This window comes from Miscanthus floridulus, chromosome 4 (genome assembly GCF_019320115.1).
Source record: "Miscanthus floridulus cultivar M001 chromosome 4, ASM1932011v1, whole genome shotgun sequence".
In the NCBI taxonomy this organism is placed as follows: domain Eukaryota; kingdom Viridiplantae; phylum Streptophyta; class Magnoliopsida; order Poales; family Poaceae; genus Miscanthus; species Miscanthus floridulus.
In genome coordinates this window covers 12,560,629-12,572,695 of record NC_089583.1, presented here as the reverse complement: position 1 = coordinate 12,572,695, position 12,067 = coordinate 12,560,629, and the positions used below count along the sequence as shown (strand labels likewise).

Below are 12,067 nucleotides of genomic sequence, written 5' to 3'. Positions count from 1 at the left end.
TTTCTTGGGCTTAGTACATTGGTGTGCTAGATAACCAAGTTCTCCACAATTGAAGCAATCCATCTTGGAGATTGGCTTCCTTCTAGAGCTAGTGAAGAACTTCTTCTTCTTGTCATCAAACTTGATGCCACTCTTGTTGAGCTTCTTTAGCATCCTGGCGGTCTTCTTTACCATGAGAGCAAGACTTTCATCATCAACTTCATCATCACTTGAGCTCTCATACTCAAGTCTTGCTTTGCCCTTCTCTTGGCTAGCTTTAAATGCTAAGTCCTTATCTTTCTTCTTGGTAGAGGATGAGCCATCTTGTGGCGTGATGTGCATATACATCTCATGAGCATTGATCTTTCCCAAGATTTGTGTCGGTGTAGCGAAGGTAAGATCACCTTGATGTAGCACGGTCACAATATGCCCATATTTGTCAATGGGGAGGACACTCAAGATCTTTCTTACAACATCGGATGGTTGCATTTGAGTAAGTCTAAGCCCATTAACTTCCTCTACAAGAACATTTAAACGTGAATACATTTCATTAGCATATTCTTTAGGAAGCATTTCAAAAGAGTTGAGCTTTTTCATGATAAGATGATAGCGTTCCTCATGCTCACTCTTAGTTCCCTCATGGAGCGCACAAACGTCCGACCATAGTGCATGAGCGTCTTTATGGTTCCTCACCCGATTGAACACATCTTTGCAAAGACCTCTAAAGATGGTGTTTCGAGCCTTTGCATTCCACTTCTCGTAATTCACCTCATCACCTTGTAGGTGAGTAGCATCCCGAGATTTTGGGAAGCCTTGTGAGACAGCTCTAAGAATACCAACATCTAGAGCTTCTAGATACGCCTCCATGTGAATTTTCCAATAAGGAAAGTCGTTTCCCTCAAAGATAGGAGGAGGTCCATCCCCGCGAGACATCTTGCTCTAGGCAGTTAAGCCTAAATATGTGAGCACGAGACTCTGATACTAATTGAAAGGATCAGGATGCCCAAGAGAGAGGTGAATTGGGCTAATTTTAAATTTCTTTGCAATAATTAAATCATATGGTTAGCCCAATTAACCCCTTATGCCTAGAAAGTGTTTCTAATTGTTCTACCGCACAAAAGACTTGCAACCTAAGTTCCAATCCTACTCTAGCATGGCAATTCTATGAATGTAAAGACAAGAATTGAATTGTTCAAAGTAAATAGAGAAGGAGGAACGCGGCGATGTTTTGCCAAGGTATCGGAGAGTCACCACTCTCCACTAGTCCTCGTTGGAGCACCTGCGCAAGGGTGTAGCTCCCCTTGATCCGCGCAAAGATCAAGTGCTCTCTACGGGTTGATTCTTCGATACTTCGTCGTGGTGAATCACCTACAACCGCTCACAACTTGAGTTGGGTCATCCACAAGCTCTCCGGATGATCACCAAACTTCCAATCACCACCAAGCCGTCTAGGTGATGGCGATCACCAAGAGTAACAAGCACGAACTCTCACTTGACCACGACAAGCCTAATGAGAACGGTGGATGCACACTTTGCTACTCTTGATCTCACTAATGAGGGCTCTCTTTAGGATTCTCAAATCTCAATCACCTCACTAGGACCTTGCTCTTCTTGGCAATCTCTAAGGTGTTTCTTAGCTATTAAAATGAGCAAAAGTACCCCCACACACGAGCGGAGGTTGTATTTATAACACCGGCTGAAAAACGAACCGTTATGTGCCTCTACGGGATGATCGGACGCTTCGATCAAGTTGACCGGACGCATCGGTCAGTACACCCCAAACTCTAGTGGTTAAGAGTTGACCAGACACTGGTCAGCGTCCGGTCACGTTTTCCCTTCACTGGAACCTTACTGATGTCGACCGGACGCTGGACCTCCAGAGTCCGGTCACTTGTTGAGCAGCGCCCGGTCAGTAGCCGGAACCTGATCAGCGTCCGGCCAGCATTGATCGGACGCATCCGATCAGGATTCTCCCTCTCTGGGACTTTACTGGAGTCGATCGAACGCTGGTCCTCAGCGTCCGGTGACTTGACCTCACAGTGTCCGGTCACTTCCAGACGCTTTCACCTTGGTCAAATGAACTGACCAGACCCTGAGCCAGCGTCCGGTCACACCGGAGCCAGCGTCCGGTCAGTATTTGACCCTCCATTCACTTCTAGCTCTCGATCATATGTGAATGAAGTTTGCTCCATTGAATCAAATGGCTGTTATGGAGCTACCTAGTGCTAGTTTTAACAAGTGTACACCACACTTAACTCACTAGACTCACCTAGGTCAAGCTACACGTTCATACCCCCTTAATAGTACGACTAAAGAAAAAACAAAGTCATAAACTAATCTAAGTGTCTCTCCAACTCCAATCGACACTTAGAACTAGTCCATCCTTAACCTTGTGGTCCATCATTTGAAAACCGAAACGATTTCTATCGTAGGGGCATGACAACCTTGATTGCCCATTCGATCTGCATTACCGTGACCTAACTTATTTGTTTCTGCAAAACACACGTTAGTCACAGTAATCACGTATTGTCATTAATCACCGAAACCCAACTAGGGGCCTAGATGCTTTCAACGAGGACGCCCGACATCTGATGGATATATTCGCATGTGGGATGTCCTCGACCCTGCTGGTCTCCCAACCAAACATAGCTCGTCCTAGGTCCGTGCCATCCCATCCCACTTCGTCCCTGCAACCAAACACACGGCAAAGGATTAAGATGACATCATTCCTTTTGGAATCAGCTACATGCTGGTTTCACGGTGATTCTAGTGGCTTTTCTTTTGCCTCCCTTCTTCTCTAACAATTATATTTTATTCGTTTATAGCTCTTTTTGTGCAAAAATTAAAATAAGTTGATTTTTAGTGGTTCTTCACCCACAAAAAAAAAATTTATAACCATATTTTTATTTATATGATTTTCTAAAATAATATATTTTGTGAATTAGAATCTAGCTTACCAGCTAAATGATCTTACGAAGTGATTCTACTTTATCATCTCTGACGTTTTTTTCACTTCTACTTTATCATCTCTGACGTTTTTTTGAGAGAATCTAAAATCGAATGTTTCCATGAAAAAATCTAAATCCATACCAAACATACCACTAGACTCGACTCAAGCTTCGCTCAAATCGCAAACAAGCCAAGCTTGAGCCTAACTAGGCTCTAGTTGTTGTAAGGCTTAGGTGCTGTTTGGTTTCAAGAAAGGCAAAGGCAACGCAAAGGAAGTGGATATCGGCGTTAATGGGAAAGGAAGCTGTGATTACGTTGTTCTGTTTGGTTGAGCGGCTACATACCAAATCTTTCCCGTGATCACATCGCGTATCCTACAAACGAAAACTAACGGGAGTGATTTGTGGTGTTATCTGATCATGCCAATAAACGGCTGAACCAAACAGCTCGTTAGAACGGCTTATTTGCAGGCTTGCAGCCATAAATGAAATATCAAAGTTATATATAAAACATTTTTTATGTAAGGGTACCAAAAGATATGCCAGCTTTATTAGTTGACCTCAATCTCAAGGAATCATGGTCGGGTTTAGCTTGGAGTTCGAAACGTCAGAAATAAACAGCATGTTCGACTGATGCTGATACGATCGTATACAATCGTGGATTATTACTGCTGGCTGGTTTGGTGTAAGAGAAAAATATTGTTCTGGCTGAAAATTTACGATCGTTTACAACCGAGCGAACAGACTGAAAGATTGCACGAGGTGAAAGAGAAAATGATGGAGAGAGAGAAAAAAGGCAAAAGAAGAAACAAAGGGAAGTGGTGCATGCCTAGAGAGAGAGGGGGAGAGGAGATAGGCAGTCTGTTTGTTTCGACTGGATTGGCTTAACAATATTTTTTTCTCACACCAAACTAACTCATAATACTTTTAGTCATGATTTATAAATCAATCCCGCTAAAACGAACAGGCTGAGGATCGTATAATAAGAAAGCGCACACATTAAGATGTGACGTGCGCTCCGTTTGCATTGCCCTCGGCCATACACTACTACCCCCGAGTGGTGGCGGGCAACCACAGTCCACAACCACAACATGGCCCCACGTGCTTCCACGCCAGTGCTATCACTCTTTTTGAGAAAATTATCCAGGACCACGAGTTACTCTCTGTGTGGTTTGACTTGACACGCTCTCTAATGACTTAAAATAGAAAAAAAATTGACTTGTACAGACATAGATAAATTTGTATTTGTGAACGGATGATGCATTTAGCATACAGATGACTCGTCTTACATTCTTATCACGGGCCTTGACTCATTTCTTGTGAAAACCAAGTAACATTCATGACGAAATCGTGAGCCCATTTGTAAAACTCTGGCCTGATCAAATGAAACACAAATTACAGTTTCTTGCAAGTTTATTACTAGCTAGTTTTGGTTGCAAGTGATCACTACAGATCCAAACTTGTTGGCACATGTTTTTAAAAAAATGCTTTCGCACAGAACAGATAAATAACAACCATATCCTGAGTTTTTTAAATAAAATAAAATAAAAATGTTTAACAGTAAAATAGAACAGGTTTGATGCGGCACTTGTCACTGTCAGGACTTGCATGACGGCCTCCATCCCATCATACAAACAATGAGACAAGTACCATTTGTTACAACTACAGTTTGTATTTGTACTCAATTCATGGTTGTTCATGATTAGAGTTTAGACTTGCACGTATCCTAAGATGATTGTGAATGGGACCAAGAAAAAAAATGTTTTCGCAAGGAAAAAAAGAAGGGGGATATGGCAGGAAAGGCTGGATCTGAGATCAGAAATCGGATCGGGAAACCAAATCTCCAGCCATTTTATCAGAAAAAGAGAACGTTGCAGTTCAGAGTTGACCCATAATTGCAATGGAAGGGTCCTTCAAGTGGCATAATAATCCAAAAATGCTGATTAGACGAGCACTTAAACTATGGAAACATAGGCTGGAATGCTGACACGATGCATATGCCTACATGGACCCGATTGTGATATAAAAATAAAGATGTGATGTGATGCACTGGTGCAAGAACATGATGTGGAGATGATGTTGACTGAAACCTGAATGCATTGCTCGTGGAGATGATGTCTACTGTAACCAAGTGGCATTGTTCTACATTCTGAGTTTCTGACGTCTCAAAGACTCCCAAGAGCAACACAGGCAGAATATTCAGAGTATATGATCATTTATGCTCCTCCCCATTACCATGCAAGAAACTGTACGAATTGATCATGTATTTCTAGCTGATTCTGAAATTTTGGACTGATTCATCATATCATAAAATTCAATAATGAACTAGACAACCACAGCTGCATTTTTTAAGAGAAATAAATACAATGATTCGTCCTCATGATATAATTTAACTGATTGTAGTCCTGGATAAATATCAACTATTGGAGAACTGAGCACACCCTCTCAAGTCAAAAGGGAAACACACAGGTTCCTGTATGTTTTTTTTTCCAGTCTGTCTTTTACCTTTTTACACTCCACTGATTCCAATGATCACTTGTTACTTAACTCTTATTCAACTTGCCAATAAATTGAAATCATATTTCAAGTTAACCTCCAAAGTCCAAACAGACATCAAATGATAGATCTATGGTTATACACATACCGTCTATTATCAATTTATCATTGATACCAGTACTTGGTACTGCAAAATTCAGTGAGTTCTTACGGACGATGGAGTGCTATAGTTTCCTGTATCTATATGTGCCTTTGTTATTGCACTTTGTTTGGGCCTAGTGATGTAAGCAGAACCTGATACTGTATGGCGAGTCAAACTGTGTGCAAGTATTTTTCTTTACATGTCCATACTCTAGGTTTTCATAACGTATAAATATTCCCTCCTCATGTTACAATACATTCGACTTTGTAAGGGAATCCTCAACTACTAGTCTTTGACCCCTACTCTAATTTTCATGGGGTCGCATTAGCTAACAAAAACTCAAAGTGTAGAGAAAGATAAAACCTACCTTGTCTTCGTATACAAGGTAGCTTATAGAAACTAAAAAGTGGTGAGTACCTGTGCGCCATAGCATCATAGATCATTTTCAGATCATCAATGAATCACTTCGATCACAGGTTAATAGTCGCAGGAGATACTGGCTGATGGTGGTGGTAACTAACTGAACTTATATCCAGTATGATTTCCATATTTCCCTACTGATCTTTTGAGCTTCAACTGGGTGGGCCATATCTGAGTTGAAGCTGGGCACTGTGGTATGCTATACTTGAGAACCAGAACAAACGGAGATAAAACCCTCAGTAAGTCAGTTATTCTTTGTTTCTCCATTATCTGTGTCACCTGATTCCTCTGGCAGGAGACCTAAAAGAGGTAAGGGCAGCAGTGAACTAAGATTGCAGACGACAATCAATAGAGGTAGGTTCCCAAAGGTGTCCCTAGTGACCCCAAATATCCGAGTTAGACCAGCACCAACCAGACCACCAGTAACACTTCCAGCATTAGAAATGGACATCAAAGTTGCAAATAAAGTGGCTTCCATTCCTGGAGGGCACAATTTTGCAGCTAACACCAAGACTGGCATAAATGAAGCCTACAAAAAAGTTTAGGCAACATAAGCTTGCCTTCAAGGAAGCAATTGAAGGCAGGAGGTGTTAAAGCTAGATATTATTTATATTATATAAATGATGCTCTGATTGTACACATGGGACGTTGAGACTTCTCTCCTCAAAATAAGTCAACATCTTCCTAAGAATGGGTACCCCATTTCACAACTAACAGCTGATCCTGAATTGTCAGTGCCTCAGTGGTCAGTCTCAATCATGGGCATATAAAAGTACTATGTTACAGGGTCACTATGTCAGGAAAAAGGGTACATGATCAGCTGAATTCATTTTTTTGTGCAATCATGCAAAATGCACTCTACTATTATTAAGCATTGCAGTAATGTTACATACCTGACCAAGGACTGTGATGATTAATGAATCACCAATAGAAAACCACTCATCGCTTATCCCAAACTGCCGATTTAGCCCAGTTACAAGAAGCACCTAAATATATACAATGCAGTATGTTTAAAGGATAGAAAAGAATTGCAGCACCAATCAAGAAAATAATATAAAGAGCACCTGTGTCATCCCAAGAGCTGAACCTATAATGGTTGTCACGAGAAAGATTTTCCTTAGAGGAACTTCCTTCAGAAAATAGTTGTAGAGCCCGACACCGAGCAGGGATGCAAAAGAGGTTACAAGCTTCACACGCCCTAGAAACTCTGGAGTGAATCCAAGCTTATTTGTGCTGAAATATATTATTGAACATAAAAAAATGATCATTTTAAAATTCTTACAGATAGAAATCAGTTAATCATTTATTCATTATAAAATGAACAGTGGATAAAAAACATAATCAATCAGGCAAGAGACAGGTTTAGCATGGAAAACCCAAACAACTGTCCATCCTCAATATGTGGCTAAAGTGTTTATATAGGGTACAAAAGGACTCCCCTCCCCCTTCCCAAAAAAAAGGACAAATCTGAAAAAACGTTCTGACAAGTTCTAACCGGGCCAAGCCACGCGCATGCTCCCTTTAGGACAGTTTAATTCATAATGAAAAGTACCATCTGTTACAGGTCACTAATATGCAAACTACAAGCATTAATCAGCTGACATACTTGTTTAATTATTTAATATCAAAATAAGCATAACAGACTTGAGATCATGTTCAGTCAAAAAAAAGTTTGAGATCATATTGGTAGATATCTTCAAACTGCTAATACACAACTAGTGAAAAAGGGACCAAACATAATGAAAAACAACATTTTGTTGGCGTGTATAAAATTAGGATCCAAAGTTAACCAAAATCATTACTTTGCTTTGTACTCCCTCTGTCCCAAATTATAAGTCATTCCACCTTTCTTGGAGACTCAAAGTATCATAAGTTTGACCAAAATTATAGAGAGAATTATAAAGGTTTATGATACCAAATAGGTATACTATGAAAGTATAATTAATGAAGAATCCAATGGTGCTTATTTGGTTCATAAATGTTATTATTTTATTATATAAATTTGGTCAAACTTGAGATGCTTTGACTCTCCAAGAAAGTTGGAATGACTTATAATTCAGGACGGAGGGAGTACTTTGTGAAGCAAGATAACTTTTCTTGATTTTGTGTACAATTTTACAGCCTATGGTAGTGTAGCCACTCCAAATAAAGACAAGCTAGAGGAACACCAACAATCAGAATAAGCTAAGACCTTTCTTCTAGTCTGTGAAAGTTATAGTTATTGGATTACAACTAAATCCAATGCAACAGTCAAAAAGCAAGCAAATAGGCCATGAACAGGAGTACAGGATAAGACCCATCACAGATCGGTACTGTAAAGATTTCAGACATACATGAAGAAAAACATAGCAGAATCTGACTGCGGTGTTGCTTGCCAAAGAAATATAAACAAGGTCGGCAACAAAATGTTAGGCTGCTTTACTGAAGTCCAAAGCTGCCTGATGTGCTGCTTAGAGCTCTCAACGAATCCTGAACCAGAGAGTAAGGTAGTATGTTCTCCAGAAGATATGCGATGTTCATTTACAAGAACTGCAACAGCAGATGTCATCAGGGGTAAAAATGCTGTAACACCAAAGACAAATCTGCGTTTACAGGAATACTTTCATCAGTAGACTGAACTATAAAACAATGGGGCGCGTGTCAGCTCAAGTGGTAGTGGTACAATAGGACAAACCTTACTCCATAAGTATCCACAAGCGAACCGCTGAAGTAAGCACTCACAATTCCTCCAATGGCAGAAGATCCCCAACAGAGCGACTGGAGTGATCCAGATGTACTTTGAGATTCTCCACGGGCTCTCTCAACAACCATAGAATCCACTACCTACAGTGTTCCCACATGTGCTGAGACAAACCTTGAAGCAATATACATGCAAAAGTTCTTGTTCTACAGTCCCAGCATGAGGTGGAAATGATATGATGATATTTTTTGGTACAAAAAAGATAAGCTTGGATAAATGTTTAACCACACTGACACACTTGACCAGATGCATCCAGTAGTATGTCTAGACAGGCCCCTAATGAAATGATTAATTTGAATAGCACTGTAAAAATAAGTTCAGATGGTCAGCCTTACACTGTAAACTTCAACTGGAAATATAGCTATGTTGGGATTAACCAGCATTTTCTTGAAGGAGCAGTGTTGGTTTGCCAGAAAGGTGCATTATTACCTCCATGCAAACTAGAAAGCTAGCTAGAACAAAAGCCTGGAAGTGGAAATATTGTAGGCAGTAATTGTTTTTAAAATAAATTAAAATAACCCAAGCTAATTCCAAAACTCATCGATGTGCTTGCACATTGTAACAATCCAATGGAAAATTTTGGTAGCAATGAGGTCATAAATGTGAGCTTGTATTTTATTTATAGTTTTGACTTTAAGGATAGTGACCATTTATTCCTTGGTTGTGCTGTAAAATTGATATACTTAGATGCCCCCATGCCTAAACTTTGCATAATATATGATTGGATTGTGTCCAATAGCTAGAAGGATGCATTGTATGAACATGTTTTTTATGAAAACGTGTTTTAAGAAATGTCTGCATGAAAATTTGGAATCAAGACAAGGAAGCACTGTGTTAATATGCACCAGTAACTGATTCGCAAACAATTGACTAGTTGGTGTATTCAGTATTAATGGGTAGGGATTTTAAATGAAGCATGCTGGAAAGCACAACAAAGAAATTTTCTTTACAAAAATCATTTACAAGAATCAATGCAACAATGGAGATTCGGGCTTGTTTGCGGGTATCTGCTCTTTTGTAGGATGCTTTCAATGTGCCTGCACGCGCACATGTATGCATTTTTAAATTGTTTTCATACTAGACATTTGTTAGAGCTTTCCTTATGCCTGTATTTACAGTTAAATTTGGTTGTGCGATAACTCAATACAAATTTGCTCTGTGCCCTCTATGAAAAGTAAAGTATGCCAACAATGTGGAAAATACTGTATAAACAATGATCACAGATCCACTTGGACTATATACAATAGAATAAAGAGCTCCGCATAGAAGGAAACCAATTTCTCACGTTCACAGAGAATATTTAATGGCATAGCAAGTTAAGAAATCTAATATCATAAATATGCCATTGAGGAAGAACAAGAAAGTATCAATAAACAACTGGAGCATATCATCACTTAAATGACTGCTAACGACTGAATAAATGTAAGACTGGACCTGATATTATTGACCATCAGCATAAAGGACAGACCAAGATAATTTAAGAGTAGAATATTTAGTTTGCACTTACAACATCTGAGAAGGCAACAGAAAGTGAGCCAAGAAGAATAGAGGATGCGGCACTGTATTTACTGCTCACTACTGTGGCCATTAAACTCCATGAAAGTGCTCCAAGTAACCCTGACAGAAAAAGGTACGACCTTCTTCGATATCCAAAGACTGGAATGGAATCACTGAAAGGCAAGAGTAGAGGATTCAAAATCAAGTGTACACATACATTAGAAAGAAATGAGTGTGGGAGGTTTTCTGAGACCTGATAAAGCCATAGAGGGGCTTGATCAACCATGGCAAGGACGAGAAACCAGATACCACTGCAGTCTATATAAAAGAAACCGTCTCAGTCACTTAACAGCACCTATTAACTGAACAGTGGAAACATTACATCATGGAACAAGAACCGAGCTCTAAAATCTAAATCTAAATATAAAGATGGTACATGTAGGACAGGAAAAGGAATGAGCAACACATACCTCAGCTGGATCTAGATGAAGATCATCTTTTAAGTAAAAGCTCACAGCAAGCCGTGCAAGACCTAAAACCCCTTGCACAAAATATACAATGGCAACTGCCAAATTATCAGGGGACAGATCCACCCCAAACGCCGTGAAGTATCTCGACCCAGGCTTGCTCTTGCGCACATCATCTGTGCTAGGCTGCCTCCGCTCCTCAGAGTGTCTACTACTTGAATCACCCTTCGTCGAGCCCACTTGATACCTAGGCATGACATTCCCTACAATAAGGTAACACCATTTGAGAAAATCCTGACGCTGAGGTAAGCAAAACACACACCACTAACTATTTAAGCAATGGATTATGGCTTGGATATTTGAAAAACATGTGGCTAACAGAAACATCCTACTAAAAGCTTTCCTTAGCTAACTAAATTCTACTATGCAGTATTTCAACCGCGAAGTGGCCTTCACGTCCCAGCGTATCTTCTCTATGCACCTATTTACTCATTATTAGGCATGAACCATGCATCCTCACCCAACTCCAGTTTACCAAACTGTAGCAACAGACAGCAACTGCATTGCGCGAACCGACGATCCCAGGGGCACAACCCTAGCAGCCAGAAGTCAGAGCGGGCTACCTCAGCCAAGCAGGCGCTCTCCATTTCTCTCCCCAATTCAGCTCGATCTCCTGTTCCACACCACAGGAAGAAATCCAACCACACGCTGAAATTCCCCCAGCCCCGGAACCCAAAACCGCAAACCCGCCCCAGATCCCAGGCAACCAGAAGGTTACGCACCCATAGAACAGAGCGCCTCGAGCTCACCACCGGGCGAGGCGGCGGCGTCACGGCCGTCGAGCTCGAGGGGCCGGCGGACGGCGGCCTCCTCGTCGTACGCGTCGCGTGCGGCCGACCCCCCGGAGGCCATCCCGCGCTATCCGAACCCCGCGGGCCGCGGCGCGGTCTCCGGTGAGAGTGAGACCTTGAGAGGACGCGGAGGTTGTCTGGCGGAGACTGCAGAGCACGGGCCGGAGATGTTGGAAGCGAGATTTGGCGCAGCGCAACGGAGCCAACGGATGCCCGATGTTTCTCTCCCTGCCATGGTGGGTCCACCACACACCCGCCCGTGACGCGCCCCCTCTCTCACGCTGGATTTGTTGGGTTGGTGGGACCTGGGAGATGGGCAGAAGCAGAGCTGTGTTTCCCTCTCTGATCAGTGGGCCCACGCACACAGTACTCCACCCTTTTCATCAGCTCGAGTGGGGTTGAGCCTGGGCCTGGGTAATCCGCGTTGTCTCTCCTCTCTGCTTCACGGGCCCACTAGGGCTTAAACCGAAAGGGGAAAAAATGTATTTAGGCCAAAATGCCCAGCCCAGCAAGGCCGGTGTCATCGG

At 41.5% G+C, this 12,067-nt stretch overlaps 1 protein-coding gene across 2 annotated transcripts; it reads right to left on the bottom strand.

Annotated features, from left to right (window-relative positions):
• Nucleotides 1-5,741: 5,741 nt before the first annotated feature.
• LOC136549438 (folate-biopterin transporter 1, chloroplastic-like) lies at nucleotides 5,742-11,749 on the bottom strand. 2 transcript variants are annotated; one of them, XM_066540713.1, is made up of 9 exons: nucleotides 11,472-11,749; nucleotides 10,693-10,952; nucleotides 10,476-10,540; nucleotides 10,233-10,395; nucleotides 8,660-8,808; nucleotides 8,319-8,567; nucleotides 7,050-7,218; nucleotides 6,879-6,971; nucleotides 5,742-6,514 (listed from the first exon to the last, which is right to left on the bottom strand). In XM_066540713.1, the coding sequence occupies exons 1-9, from the start codon at nucleotides 11,599-11,601 to the stop codon at nucleotides 6,230-6,232; spliced, it is 1,563 nt and encodes a 520-aa protein (XP_066396810.1). In that variant the 5' UTR covers nucleotides 11,602-11,749; the 3' UTR covers nucleotides 5,742-6,229. The 2 variants fall into 2 exon arrangements, with proteins under 2 accessions (XP_066396810.1, XP_066396811.1); XM_066540714.1 differs by having other exon boundaries at nucleotides 11,499-11,749.
• Nucleotides 11,750-12,067: the final 318 nt, after the last annotated feature.

Excerpts from the sequence above, each read along its gene's own strand:
- LOC136549438 (XM_066540713.1), bottom strand. The coding sequence starts at position 11,601 with ATGGCCTCCGGGGGGTCGGCCGCACGCGACGCGTACGACGAGGAGGCC. Across the intron at positions 10,396-10,475 it reads CCCCTCTATGGCTTTATCAG|TGATTCCATTCCAGTCTTTG; the intron begins GTCTCAGAAAAC and ends CTTGCCTTTCAG. Across the intron at positions 8,809-10,232 it reads CTGTTGCCTTCTCAGATGTT|GTAGTGGATTCTATGGTTGT; the intron begins GTAAGTGCAAAC and ends GGAACACTGTAG.